The sequence below is a fragment of the Zeus faber genome (assembly GCF_960531495.2).
Source record: "Zeus faber genome assembly, chromosome: 17".
Taxonomy (NCBI): Eukaryota; Metazoa; Chordata; class Actinopteri; order Zeiformes; family Zeidae; genus Zeus; species Zeus faber.
In genome coordinates this window covers 24879188-24890983 of record NC_137204.1, presented here as the reverse complement: position 1 = coordinate 24890983, position 11796 = coordinate 24879188, and the positions used below count along the sequence as shown (strand labels likewise).

The following is an 11796-nucleotide window of genomic DNA, read 5'->3' as shown; positions in this document are numbered from 1 at the left end:
ACGTCTAGTGCCAGACTAGTTCTGACTCGAAAAAAAGGTGCAAGGTCAGCGTCTCTCCGTCGCCACTCCTCCGTCAGAGTCCTCCATTGCGAAGGGATTTCCTTCTTCTTCTTCTTCTTCTTCTTCCTCCTCTTCTCTCGCTCTCTCTCATTCTCTCTCTCTCTCTCTCTCTCTCTCTCTCTTTCTCTCTCTCGCTCTCTCTCCCTCTCCCTCTCTCCTTGTTGGGAGCACATGGCCATGGCTCCCTCCTCTACACCACTGTGCTGACAGACGGGTCAGACAGGTTGAGTTGGCCGGTGATGTCGGTGGGCGGGTACTGCTGCAGAGGTGGAGGAGAGACAGGGGCGGAGGAGGGACGACACAGAATAAACCAGTATCAGTTCCGGAAAAGGAAGAAATGTAAAAAAATGTATCCAACGCAAATTCTTGCCCATTCCAAAAGAAAAAAGCCTCTTTCAGCTTCTTTTTTTCCCCTGTCTGTGGAGACAGGTGCGCTGGCCCACCTCAGGCACGCTGGGCACGTTGGGACTTTTATTTTGGAGGTTTCGTTGCTTTGTTTTGTAACTGTCGGTTATATTTTAGGATCCGCAATCTGGATCTTGGAAATCAGCAGCTTGGGTTTTATTTTTGTTTGTATTTATTTATTTATTTATTTATTTATTTATGTATTTATTTATTTTTGTGCCTGAGGGGGGCTAGTTCTTGTTTTTTTTCTTCTACAGCGGAGTAAGAAGTAAGGTCCCGAGTGCAGGTTTGAACTGGACCACCATCATCATCATCATCATCATCATCATCTTCATCGTGATAATCAGCATCATCATCGTCATCATTGTTGTCGTTGCGTAAATACATTTTTGGCTCCGTCCCGCGGCATCAAAGGGCCGGGGTTTTGGAAAATGGACAGCTCATTCGCCCAAAGTCATCCGTACGCCCACGCCTCTAATTTTAGAATCTCGGCGAAAGAGGAGCGAGACGGATGACGACGACGGAGGTTCTGGTTCAAAGACGCTGCTCCCGGACCCTTACTCCCAGTCCGATCCGCAGCGTCAAGCAGAGCGCTTCTTAACACACCGACAAGAGCTGAGTGGGAATATATAAGGGAAAAAAAACATAATAATCAATAAATAATTAAAAAAAAAACCTCAATCCTTTCTCCATGCAAGGTGCTATGGCAACTGTGATGTTACTGATCGCACGAGCCAAAGTCCTTGGACCGCGTGCTCGGGCGTGACGGCGGTGAGCCATATTTCCACAACGCCTCGGTCGCGCTCCTTTTTCATTGGCCGGTCGCTCCTCGCTCGTTGTGAATATGGCCACCGGCCGACCGCGGCTCCTCGTCGCCCTTTCGAGTCTAAACACGACGTCGAGCGTTGCGTCGAACCGCGCTCGACGGCGTTCTTTTTGAGAGGGGGGTCACCACCCTCGGCGCCGTCCAACGCATCGCTTCAGAATCGAAAGGGCTGACGGTGCGTGAATTTTTTTTTGTTTTGTTTTTTTTTGGATTTTGTCAGGGGGAAAAACCTGCTTTACAATATCCCATTAGTGTGGAATTAGAGTGAAACACATCCAAAAATGTCACGGAGCGTCGGTAACTGGAGTGTTGTAAAGCCGTTCCCAGGGAGAAATAGATGGTTTAATCGAGTGTTGGTGGACCAATCTGAAATATCGAAAGTATTTCTGAGTGTATACATACATATATATACATTATGCTGTGTATATACTTATATACACTGTATATATATACTGTATATACAATTGGGCAAGATCCAAAGAGGCGGAAAGCTTCAAGTGTCTCTCGTTTTAAGCTGATAGGTCCAATGCAGTCAAGCACATGAGCTTAATAAGCCGGAGTGACTAACAGCAGCTAACATGCTCGCTGAGGGTGCAACATCCAGGCTCAATGTACGTTAATCAGTCTGAACAAACAGTCGGGGGCGGGGGCTCATCACCCCCTTGAACCTGAGCGTTGCACGGGCCGCTCGCGGCCCTGGCCGGGGGGCCGACCAGCTAGAGAGAGACACTTCACTAGCGCCGCCTCCGCCCGCCGTCCCTCCGGGTGGCGTGAGGCGCCGGAGGCTTGGGCGTTTTGGCGCTGCGCCGCAACGACGCGCTAGTTAAGTCGGACGGGGCGGCAAACGGCTGCCGGGAGTAAAGAAAGGAAAAGAAACCAAAGAAAAAAAACAAACCCCCCTACTCCCCCAAAAAATAACTTCTACGGCTATGTCGCTACGTGGCTATCACAGGCGGAGTACTCGACATGCTTGCGGAGGGAGAGAGGAGCGGTGTGGCATGTGGGTGAGGGACACTGAGACTCAAAGTCCATTTATATCCATTAATATAAAAGAAGAACATTTATATAAAATCAAAAATAATGGTCAAAGACTGGGGGGGGGGGGGGGGGGGATGGTGCGTCTCTTTGGATCGGAGCGTCTCCTTTCCGCTGCTAAAATCCTCATTTTCTTTTCTTTTCCTTGTTTGACTTCAGCCTCCGAACCCCCACGGCGACCCCAATCTTCTGCCCCCACCCCCCCAAAAAAACTTTGAGCGACGTGGGGGGGCGAAGGTGATGGGGTTCAACGCCGAAAGATCCAGATTAACACAGGACAATAATAAATAATAAATATTTAATCATACAGGAGCCCACCAGGGCCCACACGTTTGAAAACAGGAAGTGTCAGTGAGCGGCGTCGGTTCCTAGAGAGAACCACGCCGGTCCGTCTGCTCACGGGCCAGCTACAGCATGTCCGGCCAAAGCAGCCGGGCACCAGAGGTCTCGGATCACCGGCTTGTCAGGGCGCTCCCGGCCCGCCCGGTCGCACGGAGCCGGCCGGAGAAGGAATCGAGTGACAGGTGTGAACGCTGGGATGGAAATCCGAAAAGGCGGGGGCCTTTTTTTTTTTTTTCCCCCCCTAAAACGACTGCGCTGGGGAGTTTGGGACTCGAGACGGTGGGCTCCTCAGAAGGGAAAGGGCAGCAGAACGGTCCGCCCCGCCACCTGGAAACGGATCCTCAAATAAGACACGCAAAGTTCACACCACGCGGACATTGAAAAAAAGAAAATCCTTTTGTAGTGGAAGACGAGGATTATGAAAACTCAAATGTGACAAAAGCAAAAAAAAAGTAAATCTGTTGATAGAAATCCATGAGTGTTTTCCTGAAATAGACGCGTCAGTAATTAAAAAAAAAAAAAAGAAAAAAAAAAGTGGTCAGTAGTTTGTCAGAGGATCTCGCCGTCACCACCACGCAGTTGGAAAAATGACAAAAGGTTTGGCGCATGCGTCCTGAAAATAACTACATAAAACGAAATAAAATAAGAACAGCTGAAACCAAAACAGAGGGGCGCGGGAGTCTAAGTGGAGAGAAAAGATGGATATAAAAGGATCAAGCAATTAAAAAGAACGGGACGTAAATCACAAATATACGAAATACACAAAAACACACACACACACACACACACACACACACACACGCACACACACGCACACACACGCACAAGTACACCCAGCACCAGCAACACTTCAAAGACACAGTTGGCAGAATCCACGTCAGAACCAGAGAGGGCGGCGGGTGGATGGGAGGAATAGCAGCCCAAAAAACAAACACCACTGGCAGACTGCTTCACTGTGTGGCCCCCCTCCTCCAGCTGACCCCCCCCCCCCCCCATCCCTAATCCCATCAACCCACCTCCCCAAAACAAAAAAAACGAAACAAAAGGAAACGCTTGGCCCTGGCTCTGCTCCGCCCGAAAGGCTCCACTGCACAAAATCTGCCCCCTGGGGCTGGCCTGGCCTGAACTGGGATCCTGCACTGACGCCCTCCCGCCTGCAGGGGGTGGCCCCCTACAGATGCTGGATGGATGGCTGATCGATGGTGGACTGACAAGACGGCGTGGCTGGAGCCAGTCGCGGCCGCGTGGGTGATGGGTGAGCGTTTTTGATGGCAGTCGAAGATGGGCGGGGGGCGAGAGAGGACAGAGGAAGAAGAGAGGAGGGAGTGGAAGAGGGAGAGACAGAGGAGGAGGAGGAGGAGGAGGAGGAAAGGGCGGAGGAGTAAAAGACAAAAGGCAAGGTGTCCCTTCTCCGTCTCCTTACCGTGTCTTTGGAGGACCTACGTCTCTTGATGCTGGAGGCCAGGGTGGTACTGATGGACCTAAAAGAGGCTTTCTTTTTGGGGTCGGGCTCTGCTCTACCACTTTTCCTATCCTAAAATGAATATATGTACAAGCATTAATCGTGTCCTCGGGCTCCGGGTGAAACCTCGGTTTCACGTTCATCTTTCATCCCCTCGCCCCACCCCGCCCCCCATAATCCACCGAAACCCTGTCAACCTCCCTCATTCCCTCCCCCCCCATCAATATATCTTCTGTCGTCCCCTGTTAATGTTTAATCAGAGGGAGGCTCCGTACAAGGAGGAAAAGGGATAAAGCCTGTTAGATGTGGAAATGCGGTCGGCTCGAAAACCGACGCGGCGGCTACGCGGTGCGCCGTGTTACCACAGCGGGACTGGCCTGTGCAGGATGGAGGATCCCTTCCCCAGCACCCTCCCCGCCCCTCCCCCCGCCCCCGCCCCGCCCCTTAGCGATGCATTGAGACATCCAAACACTTCCGGGCCTTTAGAGATGCATTGGAATGGTTTGAGTGATGGCCAGTCAGAATGTCAGTGAGTGGTTCCTCTGCTGTTCCACATTAACCATCCACGGTATCCTGGCCCCCCCTCCCCCTGCTAAACTGCCGACTGCACCGGCCCTGCCCCACCCCGCCCCGCCCCGCACCGCCCCACGGCAGCGCTGCTATGAGAGAAAAAAGGCTAAAAAGCAGTCGTTGCGGCAGAAACTGACTCGACACACGTTGGATCACTGCAATCCACCGGCTCAACGCTTAGGTCGTTATATCCCGATCCACCTCCGCCCAAATAGCTGAGCTACCCCGTCCCCTTTCCATGAGCGTGCCCCCGCGGCTACTCTCAGTCCCCGTTTCTACAGCAGAGCACAGAAGCTGGATATTTGTGTGCAAAAAAACTCATATTAAGGTATTCTTACATCCTGAGTCTCTAGAGAGGAAGAGGGCTGCATAGGGGGAGAAAAGAAAAATAAATAAATATCCATCCACTTGCTTTTAAAATCGTTATACTTTAAGATCCTTAAAGCAAAAGCCAAGGGAACAAAAAAAAGGCATAGAGATAGATAGATAGATAGATAGATAGATAGATAGATAGATAGATAGATAGATAGATATAAAACTGGCAAAGCAAACATCGACATCCAAAGCCAGGCAGGTATAAAAATAAATTGCGGAAAAGCTTTCAGAGGCGGGAAAGTCGCTTAAAATGCACACAAAGGTTAAAGAGCAACACCTAATAATTAAGTTGTCAATTAAAGCCCATTCAAGTCATTATACCTGGAAGGCGGTATAATGGAAATTCACCCCACACACGAGGGAATGAGATGGAGAGGGAGGGTATGTGTGCGTGTGCGTGTGCATGCGTGTATGGGAGTGTGTGTGTGTGTGTGTGTGTGTGTGTGTGTGTGTGTGTGTGTGTGTGTGTGTGTGTGTGTGTGTGCGCGCGTGCGTGTGTATAATTATAAGAGCGTTGTAAACGAGATGCTCGCGTTGATGAAAGAAACAAGATGACCGGTGGGAGGGTTTGCTGCAGGGAGGGAGCTGGGCAGTGTGGTGTGAATTTCAACATGCCAAAAAGGGTATGGATGGAAGGAAGGAAGGAAGGAAGGAAGGGAAAGGGAATTCAAAAAATAAATAATAAATATATATATTTATATATATATATATATATACTGTATATAGAGAGAGAGAGAACAAAAAAAACCATAACAAAACATAGAATAAATAAACACCAAACAGAAATCTTGACAAATCAATCCCGGACAGCACTGGCCTCGCAGTGCGGTTCTCTTTCATCAGGTCACGTGACTAGGCTCTTTTGGGCTGCGTCTGAAGCACCCATCGCCCCGGCAACAGACCCCCCTCCCGTCCCCCCACCACCCACCACCACCACCCCCCCCCCTTTTTTTTTTGTCTGAACCTCTTGATGATGCTGCATCAGCAGGAGAACAACCACTGGCTGTCATGGAGGAGAGATGAAGGCCGAGCGAGGAGTGATGGGCGTGACATCACTCCATTTTTATATATATTTTTGGGGGGTGCGGCCCTAAATATTTACAGAGCGTCAGTTCTCCTGTTGGAAGACGACAGACGACACGTTAGTAAATGTTCACTCGGCTCGCGCGGCGGCCTCGCCACGCGCGTCGGGTTTCGGTGGGAAAAAAAGGGGGTAACGAAAGAAAGAAATGAAAATCAGTGCCCACTGTCGGCGTCTTCATTCACGGCTCTCCGTTCTTTGCTTTTAATTCGTTCGTGAAATATGGCCAGGGTGCCCCGATGAGGCGCTGCGTCTCCCGGGGCGCGGCACGGCACGCAGATAGGAGCGAGCCGCCGGCGGTGCACGGCCGTCACACACCGCCGCCGGCGCTCCGGTGGTTCTTCTGCAGCGTCGTCGCCTTTCATCCCACTTGGGGCGGAGTCCAGGTGGCGCACCCCTGAATAACCCCTGTCTGAGCAGGAAGAAGCCCAAAGCCGGCGCGGCCTATCAGTGATGTAGTGGGGAAAGAATTTCAGGAAGAAAAATTGTCTTCCGCCAGTCGTGGGTGTATTGACGGTACACACTGGGAATCAAATTGCCATAAAACAGCCGTAAAAAATGATAATGAAATCCTCCACGACATCCCGGGAGCCGTTGTGAGGCTGAGGGGAAATGTGCCTTACCGGCACCATGGCGACAAAGCATGCACCTTCAGTCTTCTGCAAAGCATTCTTAAAGCGGACGAGGTTGTGGCATAGCTGGCACCGCCCCTGGTGTGAGGGCCCCCAGGCACTAGGTGGTGACCGGGGTCAGTATGAGGACTACCGCTTCATGAAAGGGTTAGGGTTATTCAGAGGCACAGCCGCTTTGGAGGTACCGCGTGAGGACGTGCAAGTGCCAGTTACCGCACAGGATCAACCGCATAATACACAACCCCGACACCTTATAGACACATACGAACACACGTACAAGCAGTCAGAAATATGCAGATGATGGGAATCCAGGTTGGAATGCCTTCCGGAGGAGTAGGCCACGTCAACTTTGATCTCAAATTTGCCAATGTGGTATAATTTGCCAAAGCGGTGCAGTCGCATTGCCGTTGCCTCAATGTCTGACTGGAAAATCTCTGTAAATAATTGGATTCATGTACTGAAGAATGTATGAGCTTTAACCAGGACAGCACATTTGATCGTTTGGACTGTTTTTAATCGCTGTGACTCCCTCAAGGAGATTGCATTACAGCAGTTGCAATCTGCACAGTCAATATTCAAGGTGCCAACGCAAAAGCCAATCCATCCTCTGAACCGGTGAGAAATGATTGCGTGAAAGGTAACTCTGAATCTAAAACAATTTATAAATCTAGCTGCAGGCAGCGACGCATGGGGTCCGGGTAAGTCGGTGTGACGTGTGTGACGAAAGGATGTACAAGCCCTATTCACAATACTGAAGAATTTATTAAGGTTCGTATGAGAACTAACTACGATTTAAGAGGACGTGTAACCAAATTAATTAATTAATTAATCCCAGATTAATTCATCTGGAATGGAATATACCATCATGTTAAAATGGAAACAAATCTGGCTTTGACGGTAAAATATAACGTTTATTGTGGACTACCGTTAATTTGGAATTTGGCTTAATATCTAAGAACTTATACACATGTATGTAACTGCTTTGACAAACGTCTATTTTGACCGCTTTAAACGTGCCGCAGCGATTGCACCAATTTAAACAAGCCAAAAAACTGAAATAAAGCATAATACATTAGTTATGGTTTATTACTACACAACGTAAACTGTAAACTGTAAAATAAATAATATGCTCACCTACTCTCTTATGGATGGTGTTCCTGATTCTTTTTGGGGGGGGTTTGTGTGTGTGTGTGTGTGTGTGTGTGTGTGGTTTTACAGGTTGCCATTTAATAAAAAAGTCCAGTGAAGAAAGAAAATTGCGCCGCCCGCTGTAGTAGCTTGAATATTTACAAATGGTGGGTCTGTGCAGGTGTCCCGTGTCGCGCGATGATGACAGAGTGATGCAATGATGCAGCGACGATTCTCTGTGACCAATCAGTAGTCTGCAATGTTTTTCACGTGACCTTTCGGTAGCTCGACGGAGGTGACAGAAACACGTTTTTTTCTACTAACTACTCCTACGGATATAAGAGTAGTTAGTAGGGCTGGGCTAGTAGGGCCAGTTCATTAATAAAAAGGGCAAACAAGATCTATGAACAGTTTCGTGGGCCACTCCTCTCGCTCAGTCAGGCTCAACCCTGCAAGCATTTGCCTGCTGTATGTGCCGAGTGAAGTTACATCAATATAAGGGCAAACACAACATAAAGTAGTCAGGTCGATGGCAGACTCTCCAAGAAGGACATTGATTTGCTGACAGGCACCCGAGACTGTGATCTTATACTGTACCTTGCACTGGCCCTGCTGGCTCAGTTCAGCATAGCTAACCACTGAGCCTTTGTCAAGACTTACAAAGGGTCGGCATGAGGCCAACAGGCTGCTCGGGCCATATCACAGACCCCACCGTGTCTATGGCCTTCGCGCGTGGATCCCGTGAACCCCTCTCCTCCTGAGCCCACACAGCTGGTCATACAGTGGGTGGACAGGGGGAGGGTGAACCAAAAAGCACAGCCGTTCATTCCTTCATTCGATTAGGCAGATCCCCGTTAGTGGGCGGATGCTGGGGATTGCGGAGAGGGTTGCTCCAATGCTCCAAATGACAATAGAAGGCATTGGATTTAAAGGGGCAAATCATGTTCTTCAGTGACTGTACTCATAAATGCGTAACTGCAGTCTGAATCGCCCACTGCTGAAGCACCCAGATTGCTGCAAAAAGCCCCCGGCATGCAAGCTGCGCTTGGTTCCGTGGTTTAGTGTTTGCCTTGTGAGCATGGCTGGGAAAGATAAGTGATGATAGGCGAAGAGATACTGTTCATTATAGCGTCGTATTTCACAATAGTCCGATTAATGCAAGGGTCACTGCAGTGTCAGGCCTGCCAGGGCATTGATTTTAATCATTATGCTCTAGTTGTAATGCCAGCGCCTGGCTACTGTCACTGTGGCTTCCACAAGGAAGGGAATCGATGAAAAAACATTGCTCTTGTTTGGGAAATGTATATTCAAAAAAGCATTGTTATTGTTAGTATCATGTTCATGGCAATGCGCACCTCTATCTTTATTTCCTGTGTGCACATAATTTGACCTTATGAAGCATTAAAGCGGATGAGCATTAGAGCATAGAACTACCGGTTCATGCCATGAATGTTGAATGCGGAGTTGTTTTAGTTCTGATGTCGAACATGTTAGGGCCTCGAGGCTAATTATCTATGCTATACTCGAACAGCAAGGGGGTGGCGTGGGGGTGAAGATGGCTCTGTTACTACAGTTACATACTAATGAGGGGGTCCCAGCCACCGCTTGGCTTCCAGACGCCTCCTTATTCTCCTGCAGGCACACACAAGAGAAATAGGTGCAGTTGGCCTCAAGGAACTGTTACGACCGACGGGCGGCTGTCGTGCATGCCTTCACATGAAGGCACCAGAGACCACAGCTTCCCACCAGTGTGATCCAGTAGGCCCGCCGGGTTTGTTAAACGTAGCACTTGGAGGGGGCAGAGAGACAGAGAGGAGGCATTCATACCCCACCAAAGAGAGGGGACGTTGCCGGGCCTCTCACCCCCGAATCTCTGCCCTTCCACCCTAGCTGTGAGTAGGTAGAAGGGACCGTCCATACCTGCAGGTTCTTCCTCCAAACGTTGACGGCCGCAAAGGCCAGCTGCATCTGCTTCCTGCGGGCGTCTTTATGGCGTTTGTAGGCGATCTCAATGAAAATGAGGAAGATCCCTGCCGCTATGCCTCCAGCCACCAGCATGAAGACACCTGCGGGAAAATGACAGACGGAGCAGGGATAGAAAATGAGCTGCCAGCCTACGCTTAAGCCGCTCCCGCTGAGCATGACCACATGGTCTGCCTGTCATGGTCAGCGGTCGCCCCGCCTTTTTCCAACCAGCTCCCACTCAAGACGCCAGCTGTAAACCGCACAATATCTATATTAATCGTGGGACACGACCTCACAATCCACAGCACATGGTACTGTACGGCACACTTTTCACTGAGCAGCCACGCCAACACGAATACAAAGAATCATAAAGGTATTGGACAAAAAAGGACTACAGTACCTTACCACTGCAGTTTTTGTCCAATCACTTTTAACGGTTTTCGCTACACCATAGGGACCATACCTGCCATGTTTTCAAAGGTGAGTGTGGCTGGGGCATTGCTCCTTGAGTCACACTCCTGGTATCTCACCCAGGTTTTATCTAGGTCCTCCATGAAGCCGTTCTCATGAGAACTGCAGGGGGTCAGGGGGTAATGGGAAGAGAGGTTACAAAGTTAATGCGCCGCCCAAAAGCCGAAGCGCCTGTGACGCTAACTCCCTGACCGCTCAACTCATGTGAAACTCAGGTACAGACAGTTGGATATGTATACTGACTGACAGACAGAGAGACCGACACAGACTGAACAAACGGGGACACGGGGCAGGAGAGGGGAGATACAAAAAGAAGTGATGCCAACATAAAGCAATGTTTCGGGTGGCTGTAAAGGGTCAAAAACTCGACCGTCAAATGATAAAGGGTAAAGTAAACAAAAACTCATTCGTGTAATGCTGCTTTGGCTGGGACAGACCTGAGGATGGCCAGGGACACATTCTGTTTCCAGGGGCTGTCCTTGCGCATGCCTATGCCAAAGCCCGAGCGGAAAAACAGCTCTCCCGTGGTCACCAGGTCGCACTTCTGCGAGGCTTCAAACTCCAGCACCGCAGAGTCCCAGATGAAAGCATGCAGCTTGCTGTGGGGGAGGGGAAGGGGAGTAGGAGGAGGAGGAGTGGAAGGAGGGGGGGTTACGGTGTAACAGTACAATGATTTACATACACATTTACGCCTCCCATCCACCCCCCCCCCCCGCCCCATTCTCCACACATGAACGTGTGTGTCAGACGGGGTTTTACCAGGAATCTCTACCGCAGCTTAGGCCCCAAATGAATTCCAATGCCACGCGGGTGAGGGCGCGTCCCCCATTGGATTCCCCCCATCTCAAAGACGTTCGTCTGGGTAAAACCTGAAAAAGGGAGCTCCTCAGCTCAACGTTAGCTCCACCTCACGCCGGGGCCGGCGCCGGCGCCGGCGCCGGCGTCGTTGACTCCTGCGGACTTACACCTGTCCCTGGGCCCCTACCTCAGCTGGGGCAATGGGCCTGGATCACACAGAAGGCCGCGGTAAGTCCCGCAGATTCTGGTTGGTCCAGAGGTCCATGATCCCCCCCGCCCAACTGGTGCTGACTGGGCTAGCCCTGCGCTACGCCCCTGCCTACGTGCCGACCGACACCTCAGGGCCGGCCCCGCCTGGCCGAGACTCACTTGTCACGCACGGCCTGGATGGCCTCGGCGGCACTCTCATAGTTGTGCTTCTCCATGTGGCGGTACATGGTGCTAAGCTCCACCTGCCGCCGGAAGTAGATGTCCACAGAGCTCTGCTTCACTGTGGCGTAGATGAACTTGTCTGATGGGTTCCTCAGCTGCAGGGGGGGAGGGGGTAAAGGAAAAGGTGTTCTCTTTTCAAGTGTTGTTCCAGTACCAAAAAAAATGCACAACCGTACCGATCAGTAGTACTGTGAGGTTAGTTAATGGAGTGAAA

The 11796-nt window shown here is 50.4% G+C and overlaps 1 protein-coding gene across 5 annotated transcripts in view; it reads right to left on the bottom strand.

Annotated features, from left to right (window-relative positions):
- Positions 1-250: 250 nt before the first annotated feature.
- grin1a (glutamate receptor, ionotropic, N-methyl D-aspartate 1a) overlaps positions 251-11796 on the bottom strand; it is a gene marked incomplete at both ends in the record, with an annotated part of 36858 nt that continues 25312 nt past the window's right edge. For 2 of the 5 annotated variants that reach the window (XM_080017553.1, XM_080017554.1), the window contains 5 exons: positions 251-319; positions 9837-9982; positions 10345-10454; positions 10790-10951; positions 11520-11677. In XM_080017553.1, coding sequence (XP_079873679.1) covers positions 251-319; positions 9837-9982; positions 10345-10454; positions 10790-10951; positions 11520-11677 — 645 coding nt within the window. Of the gene's footprint in view, positions 320-4091; positions 4203-5038; positions 5066-9836; positions 9983-10344; positions 10455-10789; positions 10952-11519; positions 11678-11796 lie in introns of all 5 variants that reach the window. The other 3 variants (XM_080017552.1, XM_080017550.1, XM_080017551.1) reach the window with 3 other exon arrangements.